Genomic DNA, 14,845 nt, shown 5'->3' on the forward strand with positions numbered 1-14,845 from the left:
ATATATTGGTACTGATATGTTTTCTATGTTTCAGACTCAACCTTAGTCCGAAAAATAATTTTTGCTATAATGTCTTACGATGATACAAAAACGTTTTGATCTTATACGATAAAATTAAGTATATGGTCTCTACAATGAAATTGTGGATTTCTGTCAAATTTTAAAATGAAATCCATTCAGAAGAACTCTGTATATCAGACTATGCGAATATTATATATATATATATATATATACAAAAGTAATAAAAATCAAGTTAATAGAAAAATCAAATTAAACTAAATAAAAAAAGAATCCGGTCTGAAGACTTTTTCAAGGGTCACCCTCAGGCAGGGATTCAAAAAAAGGGAATTTTTCTTTGAAGGAATGTAAACTAAACAGTCAAATAATGATTCCTCGTGACCCGAAAATCTCTTGACATTAGGCCCAAGAGATATATCATTTGAACAGAAAGGAAAATATAAAACCATAAATTAGAAGAATACATCCACTAATAAGCAAAAACACAATAACAAAAGTGACAAAAAAAAACATACCAGCAGCAGGCAAAGAAATTTTAAGCTATCGATTGTGATTCCCCCGTTTTAACACCCCCAAACTAACGCATTTAAGGTAAAAAACAATTGTAGGGTCCCAGCGCCATCTAGTGAGTGATCTAATATGCAAGGAAAGTTTATTTTTATTTTAGGTAAAGGATTAATCCCAAATCATACTTTGTTTAATCAAAAAGTTGATATGACAGTAGTTTCTTGGAAATTAATTTTTAATGAGGTCATTATTATGAGGTTAGATTCGTTACTTTATATATATATATATTAAACGAGATTACTTAACACAATGATTTAAATAAACGAAATTATGCACATAATTTTGCTTTCAAAATTTTGCTGCTACATTTGTAGTTCTGCTTGAAATTTTAATTTCAATAGATTGTAAAAAAGGGAAGAGGGGTAAAACCACTTTATGAGGGATTGTTACATGAACCAGAAGTAAAAAATGTAATAAAATATTCCCAACAGAGGCCATTTTAAGGTTGTTGGCCATGCAGTCATTTAGATTTCACCGAACACTAAGGCTGAAGGGAAATAGGTCATTGGAGTTTCCATTAACTGATTTGGAGGAAAATTTCTTTGAGACTGACAATTTTATCCCGGATGTCAATATGAGAAATTTTATTCAAAACTGTGGCCTTACGAAATACCATTAAACTGACAAATGAAACGCATGACGAAATATTTTTTAATTGTTTATCCCATATTATAAAAATAAATCTCATATTTTTTTCTATTCAAAATTTTTAATTTCTCATATTCGAAGTATAATAATAGTCAAAAAAATTCGAACTCGAGATTTCAACGAATCTTCAGGTTTTAGACTTCCTGAGTTCAAAAAACAAACTTTTGAAAATGTCCGTCTGTCTGTGAAAAAGATAACTAAAAATCGCTTTGAATTTTATGCATGAAATCTTTCATACGGTATTTATGCGGAATTTATATATTTCGATCCAATTTTGAGCAAAATCCGCTCAGAGGAAGTCTTTCTGTTCGAATATAATTTAACAGGATAACTACAAACACAAAGACGGCTAGATAGATAAAATTTAATACATATAATTAACATTGATAATCTAGTCGCCTGACGAATTTTAAGCCAAATCTAACAATATGTTGGGAATAACTTTAAACATAAGGACTTAAATATATCAAATATAGAATGGGATTTTTTGAATGTAACTACAGTTGTGTGTAGAAACTTTTATTTTAATCGGTTGAGAAAAAAGCGTCTAAAGTTCAAATTCGACTTTCGGATACTATTAACAGCATGCCAAGGATTTATCACCAAAATAATAGACAAAAAATAGATGACACAATAGATTCAGCAAACATGCTAAATTAACGTCAAAAGTTAATATTTCGTAACTATTATAGGTCAATAAATACTACGCAAAACGTTCTCTAGGATAAAACCTTTATAAGAGAATATGCGAGAAAGTTTTAAGAAGACCATTTCCATTGATTTTTGATAAATAACTAAGCTGTGTCTATCTGTAAGGTATCTGCACTCTTATTAGAAATACAAAGTTATCTGATAAAAAAAATTATATTGTCTTTCTCAGTCTATTGTTACACAATGACTAATGTGACAATTAAATTCATTTTTTATATATTTTAATAACTTTTCATTCATAAATAAAAGAACAATTTGATATAAATATAAACAGTATGCATAGAGATAACATTTATTAATAACATGAACTCTAGATATATCTTTAATGTTTGCGTTAAATTTGTAATATAGAACAAATCATGCCATTCAAATAATAATATGATACGAATGATAGAAAGAATTTGATCTAAAAAATAGTAAATAAAATATTCAGAATAATAATGGTATTCCTCAAGATTACTGAAAATAGAAATTTTTGTACATTTTCAAACTTAATATCTTAGTTCATAATATTCAGTTACAAATAATTTTTTCTTACATTCCATAAGCGCAGTAATAATATTTATTAGTAACGTTTATTTACAAAGATACTAAGTATACAAATATAGGTTAAAAACCTTCTATTTGAACAAAAAAACAGATGTATTTCACTTTGCTTTTCATCAAAAGTATCGCTTACTAAAGAATTCATATGGCTTTAAAAATATTAATCGTTCTCGGCAGAAAGAAAATTAGAATACGAATTCTTTGCATTGAAGTGCTTTTCTTCTTAGCCATGGCCTTTCAATCTGTCTTGAAATAACTTTAATAAATAAAGGAGGAGATCAGCCTCATTTTTCATTCTTTATTACTAGAGGTGATGAGTTGAGATATAATCATGAGAGTGAAGGATTTTATTTTATAAATGAAATCATTTTTCTAATAGTTAAAATATTTCTCTTGTGAGAAGTATGCAGATAAAAAAATATTTTAACTATTAACGCATTCATCTTTGAAATTTTGATAGTTCTCCATAATAATAAAAAAAGGAAATAATTAAGAATGATGTATTTCTTTTGCTAATATAGTAACTCTACAGAACTGTGAACCCGAGTATGAAATATGATATATTGCCTCATATATCATACAAAAATTCAAGATATTTGTCTGATAATAAATTAAGTGCATCTTGAGGAAACGTGCATGTCTATCTGTCCAACTGCATGTGAAGTTGACATCTCCAAAATGTAATTACATAGAAAAATGAAATTTAGAATTTTTTTTGACTACTACAATTTTGAGTTACTTGCTTTGAGTACCAAGGATTGGAAAAGAAATATGCTATACGTGTTAAATTGAAAATTTACAAAAAAAGTGTAAATTGAATAAGTTTTACATTTAAAGGAGAGTGAAAAACTTAGTTCAAGTCAATTTTTGTATCGGGTTGTAAAGATCAATGTCATATTCCTTTTTTAATGCCAGGAATTGTACTTATCCTAATGGCACATGTTATTATCTCTAGGTCTATAAATTATGGATCATATGTTGTAGACGAATACTGATGTATTTTTGAATTGTTTAGAATATATTGAAGATTACCACCTTTCTCTGGCTTGAAAATTTTTTTTTACGTCATTTTAACACGACAAAAGATGTTTTTGTTGTTTATATCATTCCCTATTCACAATTTGAAATTTTAGATCAGTATCGGAGTTTAGAACAATTCGTCTAAATAGTACATATATATATATATATACAATTATTAAAAATCGGAACATTTTAGAAGAGTGAATTTTCGATCAGGAGGACTCGACGCAAAGAAAATGTAGTTAATTCGTTAACTTTATCGAATCGGATTTCGTTTTGTTAATTAAATCTTCGTTAATTTTGAATGAAATCTGTCCATGAGTTGACTGTCTTTTGATAGATTTGACTCTACTACTGCGCCACATCACACTCCAGTTCCTAAAGCTGAGTTGTGATGTCAATACGACAACTCTAAAGCGCAATTAACCTCTTCTGCTATAATGACAAACCAGTCTCGTCATGAGCTTTTAATGATGAACTGCGCAATGACGAATTTACACGGAGTTTTGATGATCAAACGCACAGTGCTGAGATTTATTTGTGAAGAGTTTTTAATGATGTAAAATGCCATGAAAAATTACACTTATCAAGCAATTAAAAATTCGTATGTTCAGAATATTTAAACATGCTCAAAAAATTTAGAATATTGAAAAACAATTATATAAGAGGCCGAGTAGTGGTTAATTTAAATTAAAATCGGTTTTATTGAAAACGTTTTAGAACTTAATCGAAGAGCAAGGAATATATAGGGATATGCAATAAGAAATACAAAATAAGAATAGAATTATTTTTAATTGAAAAAAGAAAGTATCACTGTAAGTACTTCACTATATATTTTCTAATTTAATTCAAACAGAACATTTTTAAAATAGAAGATTTATTTTTTGCAAAAACTCTAAATTAAAGAAAATAAAACATCATGTTTAAACAGTCGCTTCAATGCTAACCATAAAAATATTTATGCATTTTTATAAATGTCACTCTCAATATTTTTATTTATTTCTATGAAAACAATTTACATAATAACTATAAAATTTATGTTTTTTAAGCATCATTACTAAAATATATGGCTCCCACTTTATTCACATAAAAATGCAAGTAAAAAGATTGAACGAAAATTATTGCATGCACATGTGAATTTGCAACATTTTCCCATCAAATTATTTCTAAAAATGATGTTTACTCGTTAGTTTTGATATTTATTGACTGAAAATGGCGTTTTAAATTATATTTATAACTTTTCTTTAGAATTAGAGTTATAGTATATTATTAGAAACATTGCACGTTCTCTTTCTTGCACAACATCTATATTTCTTTTCCTGAAAAAATTGCGCTTATAATATAAGAGTCTAAGCTTTATTTAAGTTGAAGCCAAATAGGAAAAAGATGGACCCCTTTTAAGCATTTATCTGGTAGGAAAACATAAACCACAGACTTCGAAAGGGCGAAATCAGCGATCAGCATTTAACTCATCGACACTTAAGTTCTTCAGAGTTAAGTTTAGTTATATTAACGTCCGATTGTAAAGCAACACTAGGGCTATTTTGGAACGGACCTCATAATTTTGAATCGCGGTCAGATAACGAGGACGACGCCTGATCTGGCACCCCCCTCTCCACACCACACTCACCAGCTGGGGGACGTTTAAGTTCTTCGGAAAGTAAGCATTAAAAATAAACAAGAAGAAATAAAAGACAGAAAGATATTGTTGTTACGTATGAAGCTTTACAAGCTCGCTGATGAATTGTCAGCGATTTAAGCCGAGTGTGCAGTAGCTTCTGAAGGCAAAGGCCCCTGATCATCTGAGGGCAGAAGTCTGACTTCTAGCTCATATGAAGATAACACACACATTCACTTTCACAACCCCTTTTTACAGGGGGGGGGACTCTTTCACACACCTCACAGATAGAATATAGGGTGGAGAACAACCATGCCCCCGGACTCGAACCCGGGACGCCCAGATCACGGGGAAGACGCGCTTCCCCGAGGCCAAGTCGTCGGCAAGCAGAAAATTGAAAAAAAAATCTAAAGAAGAAAAAGAGCATGTCAGAAAAACAAAATGACATTCATTATTATTGTTGATTATAAGCCTCATCTGGTTCTTTAACCAATAGTTTCTCACCAATCAGAATGTCAGATTTATTGACAAAATGGAATTTCCATTAGATTTTCATTTCCATCCCGCTAGAAAGTCATTGTTGAAGTTGACAATTATTCTTAAATTCATACTTTTGGGTGAAATGTGGAATTGTCGAGAATTGTGCTTTTCTAGATGAGAATTTATCATTCTTGCCGCAAACTCAGTTCTGTTGAGTCTTAAAAGCACTGAAGACAATAAAAATTTATTTATGCTAGAATTTTCAAAGGATCTTTTCAGTGCTGATATTATTAAATAATTGTTTTATACATTTGTCTTTTATGCATAACTTCAATCAGTTTGCTTACAAATTCATAATTATTAAAATTGTGAAAACGAAAAATGAAATTAAATAAAAATATACAGTTCAAAATGTAGAATATTTAATTAACATGTTTGAAAATGCAACAGCAACAAAGTATCGTGTTAGTGAATTTAAAATGAATCAATCGTCGTTTCTATTTATTCAGGTATCAAAATGTTACAACTTAAACAAAGTACTTTAATTAATTATTTAAAACTATAATTCGGAATACTGAACTTTTGCATCAGTTAATAGTTTTCATGTAATAGTTTAATTCATTTAAAATATTTATACTTGCAAAATTCAATCCTTTTACTAAAAGCCAATTTTTTCGACCTGGATTACAATATTAAATATGGGATTTAAAACATTATCATATAGATTTATTATATGAATAATAACACCACAAACAGTTCGGATTTCAGAAAAGCTTCCAGGATATTAATGGTTTATTAAATTCGGAGTTAGGTTGAAATTTAATCCGAAATTCATCGACTTTATTATCATCCAAATGATGCCAAAATTTTAAACGTATCGAGTTTAAAGGGTTTATATTTTCAAAATGCTCGTATAACCGGAAATTTAAAATAATTATTAGCAAAAAAGTTCAAAACTGCATTCATAATTTGTCACCTTTCATGAGCTGAGTTAAGATAAGCATAATAAATGCTTCTCCGCTTTTCCAGCATAATTGAATAATTTTACAAGAAAACTAATAGCGGTTTGTAGATGCTGAATATTAATGAGAAAGTGACAGGTACTGGAATATTTTATGCAAAAGGAAATGTCGAGTGACTTCCTTATTAAATTTGTAGAATAAACTAAATTTCGAGGAAAGCTGTTGAATGTTATTTTAACAGAAGTAATGCCCATACACCTTTTACAGTTTTTCTTTTTTAATCGAAATCTAAATTTCTTATTTAAATCTCTTTCTTTATATACATATCCATTATCTCATTTATCTTATTTTTTAAAGGAAAAATTATCTTTATTCAACTTTTTTCTTGATTATTAAAATGTGTGTCTAATAATCACATCATCAATTGATGAAAACGAAACTAGAAATATTTTTTTTTCAAAGTCAATGGCGTTTATTATATACAAGCAGACTTTGGTGACTATCTGTTTCTTCGGAACTATTGCTGACTTAAAATTTTTAATGTATAATTTGTAAGTATTTCAGCTTAATAGCTTTCTCAGCAAGAAAATTTAAACTTCAAATTTTGACAACCATGTAACATGCAATAATTTAAACGTCTTGTGCAGTTATATTCATTATATTACACACTTCTCTACTTTTCTATTTATTTCACATAAAATTTGCAATTTATTTATCGAAGGGAAGTAATTAAAATTCAAATATTGCAATAGTTTGATTACTGAATCGAAGCACGGTCAGAAAGTAAATCAAGGATATACAGAATATTAATGCTGGATAACATAACATTGAGTTTAAAGAATAACATTGAATTTTTTGATGTAAAGCAAAATTTTCATGATTTACGTATGTCAATGGACTTCGCTGATTCAAAAAAAAAAAAAAAATTAGCTTACTTCAATAAGAAATCAAAGCTAAGGGAATAATAATATAAGAAATATTTTAAAATGTAAATTTTTTGAAAAGTAATTTTGGTTTTGTTTTAAAGTTAAGCTTTAATTGTAATTACCACAGTATTTAAAAATTTAAAAACAATAGTCAAGCTTTAAATAGAAACCTATTCAACATGAATAAATAAACTGAATCATCATAGTTTTATACTTAACAATGATAAAAAAAACTACTAACATGAAATATTAGTAGAAACGATGGAAACAATTTGGATTTCATTAACAATAATGAAAATATGTAATAAAATATTATCTTCACTACTAATAAAAAAAATGAATGTGTGTCTATTTGTGTTGTACAGATCAGAGAGTTTAGTTTATTACTGCCAAATTTGGCATATATATAAATTGAAGGATAGAAATGCGCAACGCGGAGTGATTTTTAAAAATTTAAATAATAATGTATTAAGCAGAATTTTGCTTTTAAACAATAAATTCAGAAAATATTATTACACACAAATATTTTATATTAATATATAATAATATATGCTTTTCATAATTTAAAAGAAACTCTTTTTCTAATAGTACCAATTTTAAATTTTGTTTTTGAATTTTGCTAATTATTTATAATATTTTTGCCTAATATCCGACAATGGATGGATTACTTGGTTTTCTGAAGTTCAAGCTGATTTCATCGTTTCATTTAACTATCTGATTGCGTGATTTTCTTCTATTGTTGAGAGCTAAAAAAAGGACTTTATTTGATATCCGTATAGTTTGCTAGAAGTATAAAAACATTATAGGTACAAGATAGATGATTTAGAAATTTACGTTTTGATTAGTGCTATGATATCATGGGTTTGATCTCCATTTGGTAGGTACATGCACACAATAAACGAATCATATGTAAGACAAGTCAAATAATAAGGCTTTAATGTCTAATAATTTTGCAAAAACATGAATATGAAGTTATATCTATTTGAATTAAATAAAATTAAATATAACCAGTATTTTCGGCTAACAAACTGGACACCAAAGACTACTAGTTTCTAAATAAATTTTAAAACATCAAAACTATCTATAAAAATTAATAAAATCTACACTATAGAAGCAATAAATTGATATCAAACAAAAGATACAAAGTTTTTTTTTTTTTTTAAACTTCACGATTCTCTAAAAATCATTTTTGGGAGGAATATTTTGGAAAGTTCTCTCAAAAGAAACTACAAGATCTTACTTATTTCTTAATTAAAATTTTATTTAAGATTAAAACAAAATCGATTGCTTGGAGGCCCATTTTTGCACACTCCAAAGTATATTTGGGTCAAATTTGATGCCCTGAGGTAAGACGGTCTTGCCTTTCATTGATTTATGTCATTGCAGTTAAAAGCATTCAAAGGTAAAAATAGACAGAAGATCTATCATTTGAAAGATATAGTTAAAAATTTTGTAAAAATCTGTAGATACAAAATATGTGTATCCAATTTTATCTACCTAATTCTCTGGGTTTAGAAGTTTTCGAGTTCACTTGTACTTGAAAACCAGACAGATAGACTTTCTTAAAAGGGTTCTTCCGATCAAAATTGGATAGAAATTTTGTCGAAAGTAAGTCACATTCTAAATTTCACCCATCTTTTTCTAAGCGTTTTTGAGTTACCTTGTTCACCAACAGATATACAGAAATAATGTCAAAAAATATTTTTGAACTCCTATCTGAAATGTGGAAATTCTTCAAAATATGGAGTTAGCTTTTTTATTACAGTATGATATACTGTATATTTTATATATGGAAAAGTTAAAAAATTACCAGCATATCTAATAATGTAAATCATAAGTATTATAAAAGACTTAAGTAATTTCATACTTTATGATACTGAAAGCAGAAATATTCAGAAGAATAATAAATATGGCTGTGCTATAAATGTTAAATATCATTAATAAAATGCTTATTGTATTATGTAATTGTGTATTGTTTCCTTAATATGGTAGAATAAAAAGTTATAAGAATCCTAATTAAAACTGAAATAATAATTTGATTAATTCATCACAATAATGTTAAATTGCATTACACCATCTACATCATTTTTATTAGAGAATTTTATTTATTTAAAGAAAACTCTTTTAGAATACTTAAGATATAGATGTATACACAAATAAAACCCTGGATCTGAAGATTTTGTTAATTTCCTGGCCATTGAAATGTGAGATATTGGTTTCGGTGACACAGAATCATCACCCGCTAAGCACACATTAAAATTGGGGGCTGGCAGCAAGAAGTTATCTCTATTTTCACTAATGAAATCTGCTATTCTACAAATATTTTGCTTAGAAAAGAATTGTTAGCAATTTTTTCATTTTTTTTTTTTGTATTATAAGTGCTAGTTTTTCTGTTGCCATAGTTCTGTGAGCAGGCAATATATATGATAGTGAAACGACGTGCCAAATCTACCGTAGCAGCATGGATCAATGTTATAAAAACAATACCTTTCGAGGCAAAAAAAAAGAAAAAAAAGAGAGAAATAGATGTATGCATCCAGCATGAAAATTCTTCGCTCCGCACCATAATTGCTATTCAGTGATGTGTATGAAACCTAATATACTATTCCTATTGCCATTTAGAACAATGATTTTAAAGAAGTTTTGTTCTGTTCTTAATCCAACATTGAATTTTGCTTACTTTAATAGACAAGAGTGTATAGCAACTTTAATTAAAACTCCTAAACCTTGTACTGTTAGATATATTGGGGTTTCATGTTTACATTCAACGACGATACGATTCTAGAGGAAAGGGATCGAAAAGTAGCTTCAATATGTTATGCATATTGCCAATCGCGTATGATTGAATATTTGCGTTTCAAAATATAATGACATATGTATATTTCATTTTAATAAAAAAAAAGTTTTTTTTTCCAGTTTGAATGAAGGAGTTTTTTGTTTTTACCGAAGGAATGTTATTTTTTCCCTGGTATCTTATTGTCCTCAACTATAAATACAGTAAAAAGTTTCAAATAATATCAATATTTGCAATCTATCCTAGAACTTAAAAAAAGAGAACGTATTTTTGAAATAAGAAAAAATAATAACGAATAAAAACTTTTAAATGATTAACGAACAAATAAAAACGATTTTTGGTTTAATTTTAGAATTTATAACACTAAACTCAGTGTATAGCCCATGCTGCTTCATATGAGGTTTTACTTTACGTCAAAATTTATCAGAAAAGCAGTTTTATGTATAATTATTCAAAATTATCAGTGTCAATAAAGTGATAAAAAATAACTCAACTAAAGGCCATATTTAAAAATGCAAAGGCCACAGGTATAAAATACTGCAAATTATTAAAAAGCCAAAACAATTAACAGAAGTACAATAAAGCATGTATTACGTGTTAATTATTCTATATTTTATACTTCATACAATGAAATAGATTATATTTTTTTAGAATTTATTTATTTTGTTAATATGAGTCAGTTCTCTAATGAGTAATGATTTTATATACTCATTAAGATTAAATTATATATAAGATTAGTTATTACATGAAATAACCAGAAGTTCTGAGAAATAGTTGATAACTCACAATGAATTTTTTCATGAAATATCTTTGAATATTATGAAATAACTGAATTATACACTTTTGTGCCACAATATTTACAAATAGAATTAAACGCTTCGAAATTCGAATAAAGAAAAGAAAGTGCATATGTATTTTAATTTTCTAGAATATTTTTTTCGCATGGAAGAGAAATAACGAATGATACAGTACTAGAAACTGAATAAAATCAGAAAACATGTTTTTTTTCTCACACATTTCAATGAATTTTAACTATTTTAGTCAAGTTAAAATCACACTGTGTATGTGATATCATTTTTTAAGATATCAAAACAATATAAGATAACAATGGTATATTTTCTCATCTTATCTTTATTTTTTAAGGGACTCTAAGAAAATATATTGATGAAAATTATGAATTTCGTTTATCATCACTTAAGAACCTTATTTTAGTGTTATTATAATATAAATTATATTCTTTATATACATGGCTGTATACCTTCGAGTAATAATAAATAATAGATGTAATAGTTTCACCCAATTATGGAAGCAAAGTTGATTACTTTCAATAAACAAAAATTTTCTATACTTTGTATTTTGTAATGCTATGAAGTCAAATCTTGGAAACTATAAATAAATTAATATGAAACAATTTGATACTTATGTAACAAAAGAACTAACTGTAATAATAATTTTTTAATATTGTTTGTTAATTATTATTTGCTTCAATATTGGCACTGCAAAAGCTATGATTATTCTAATTAAATTATAATCTTAACACATGATTTATAATAATATATTTTACACATTTTTTGTAATAGATAAGTGCTTTAAAATATCTAGATTATTAATTTAATAGTGTTTATAGGAAACAAAATGGTATGTAAAATTACATTATATTATGAAATTTTCACCTTTTTTATAAGAAAAAAATCTTTAAAAGACAGAAAATCTTGTTTCTGCTGGTCCAGCGCCATTAAGAATAATTTAATAACTTTTTAGTCTTTCAGTTAATTTAAAAGTTTTAAAAAGTATTTTTTTTAAATTCATATATAAAACAACGCGGCAACTATCGAAACATTATTATGAAATTTTTATTTAATAAAGTGGATATTAAAATACTGTCTGTTGTAACTATTTTATTAAAGTTTATATTCTATAAAATATGCTAAAAAAGGCCTGGATATTAAATTGCTTTTTAAAGTTTCAATTGACACAAAATAAGTTAATTCCATATTACGTAAACATGTACAATTTACCCTAAATTTCGCTATAATTCAGGATTATAGAAACAAATTTTAAATCGAAAAGAATTCCTTTAAAATAATTCTCTTGAATTATAAATTTTATTAATCCATTATCTTTACAATTGAATATAACTATTTGTATCAAAATGATTATAAATACTAAAGGAAAACTGATGTGCTGTAAAAATCATGCGCCAATCCAAAGAAAACATCCTTTGAATAATTCTTTACAAAGTATATATAAATACGAAATTACATATACTTTGAACAACACCCCTCTGGAAACGAAAATTCCATTTAAGAGAAAACATCTAACTTCGAAAGACAAAGTTCTCTATCGCTAACCAAACAGAATTCGTTCAATTTCATCCTTATATTTACTCTCTTCAAACACACCTGAGCGCTACGAAATAAACTTAATACAAAAAAAGAAGCCTTACCTGCTGCCTCTGCAAAGCCTCTCCCTGGCTGTCTCCACATACAGGTACGGCATGTCCGATGTCCACAATTCACGAATGAACTCTGACTCCAAGCGAGCGAGACCAAGCTCGCGGCGCGGCAGGTGAGTTTGGGGATTTAAGAGAAATATTTGCGTAGAGGCGAGGAAGAAAGTTTTCGAACACGTTGCGCGAGTGATTTCCGTGAGAAAGCTTCCAGCGCCTCTCTTGGAGGGGGATTGGACAGTCCGTGGGATGGACATCAGCGCCCTCTCATAACAGACAATAGATCGATGGGGTATTTAGCACGTGGTTAAAAAGGCTTCAATCAAATTTTGGAGGAAGTGTTCTTGTAGGAAGGAGCTTTCTTCATTAGGTAATCGAGTTTTGGACTGCGAGGTAATTGATTTTAGGGGAAGAAATGAGTTTAAGTTCATTTGTTACATAGAGAAAAAATATTTGGGTGGTAGCAATTTTTATGAAAAAAAGTTACCATGGCGTTTGGCTTTCTTGAAAAGGATAAAATGATTATGCGGAGTAAATTTTATAATTTTTTTTTGTAACTATGTCTAGTACCTATTATCCGCATTTTTAGATTTTAAAGATATAAATTTGCATTTGGGGACTCATGTTTCTTATCACTTCTTTAATTTCAATTACTTTTGTTAGTAATTTTTATCTTTAACAACGCATTTACAATTTTAATACATTAGTATTAAAATACCTTTCAGAGTATTTTTAGCTTTTAAGGGTAGAAATTCATTTTGGGGCTTCATATTTCTTATCAGATTGTTCGTTTGTATTACTTTTATTAATATTTTATATCATCAATGCATTTGTAATTTTAATAAATTAATATTAAAATAACCATTGTTTGATTTATTTTATATTTTCCTTCGTGTTAGATAATGATATCCTGAAGTTACTCTCCCTCTTCGTAGTTTCTACACTTTTTTAAAAAATATTTTCTACCATAATATAAACGTATTGGACGAACCACGATTGCGTTTTCAAAAGACGATATCTGGGATATTCCAAAATAAAAATACTAATCACATGATTTATCTATTCAATCTACATGACTAATGCATAACTACAAATCAATCACTTCCGCTCAGCCATAAGGCACACCGAAATTATGAATTATCTGGATATAGTAACAGCATTATGGAGAACTATGAGTTCTGAAGGTCATCACCGACCATGGCATAGCCTTTGCATGCACCGTCATGGGTAATCATTAACCCAACATCATTATTATGTCCACTAGAGTGGTGATCATGAAACACCACATCAGAAACTTCTTATTTGCCTATCTGAGTTGCCCTTTACGGAATAGAAATATTGCATGAGTCTGTTTCTGTGCGCTAGGAAACATATGATAGAAAACTCTTATTATTTAAATATTAAAATCAAAATTAATTAATTTCAATCCACATTAACATAACATCGTAAATTGACAAAACTATCTAATAAAACGAATTCTTTAAAAATCATGGAATGATTTAGGACAATACAATAAAAATGATATATCAAAGCATTTTATCAAGAACAGGATAATCATAAACAGCCACTCCGACACGCCACTAAGGAACAAGTAAAAAAAAACTGAATGAGTGGATCGTAGTGACAGCAACACTGGCAAGAGCTGTGGTTGAGTCTACGGGCCATCACCAGCCACAATACAACACGTCTCGTGGGAAATACTTCCCGTCATCAATAGGAAGTACCCCCCTCCCTCGTTTTTGTACCCACCAGGATGATGAGAACCAACTATCATATCGGAAGTTTTCCTTCTCATTTCTGAGGTGCACCCCCCCCCTCCCCGGTGGAAAAAGAAAATAATAATAGTCAGTCACTTATTTGAAACTCTAACTAACCCAATTCTTTAAGTAAAATTAACTGTTATAACTTTAAGTAAATTTATTTGTTATATCCTTAAGTTAAAACGCTTTATAGTGCTAAGCAAATTATTTTTAATGAATGCAACTCTACTTTTCTGTACTAAAAATTTAGAAAGGATTTAATAAAACTAGGGGAAATGGTCTCACCGAAACTTTCTCGCATACTTTCTAATAAATGCACTTGATTAATCACTAACCGCATTTTCCC

General features: G+C 28.3%; 1 protein-coding gene across 1 annotated transcript in view; it reads right to left on the reverse strand.

The window, feature by feature from the left end:
- Positions 1 to 12,925, reverse strand: part of LOC129981485 (uncharacterized) — a 104,191-nt gene extending 91,266 nt beyond the window's left edge. Inside the window, exon 1 of the mRNA XM_056092334.1 lies at positions 12,737 to 12,925. Within this exon, the coding sequence (XP_055948309.1) occupies positions 12,737 to 12,789 (53 nt within the window). The 5' untranslated portion in view covers positions 12,790 to 12,925. The remainder of the gene's footprint in view (positions 1 to 12,736) is intronic.
- Positions 12,926 to 14,845: the final 1,920 nt, after the last annotated feature.

This window comes from Argiope bruennichi, chromosome 8 (assembly GCF_947563725.1).
Source record: "Argiope bruennichi chromosome 8, qqArgBrue1.1, whole genome shotgun sequence".
NCBI classification, from domain to species: Eukaryota; Metazoa; Arthropoda; class Arachnida; order Araneae; family Araneidae; genus Argiope; species Argiope bruennichi.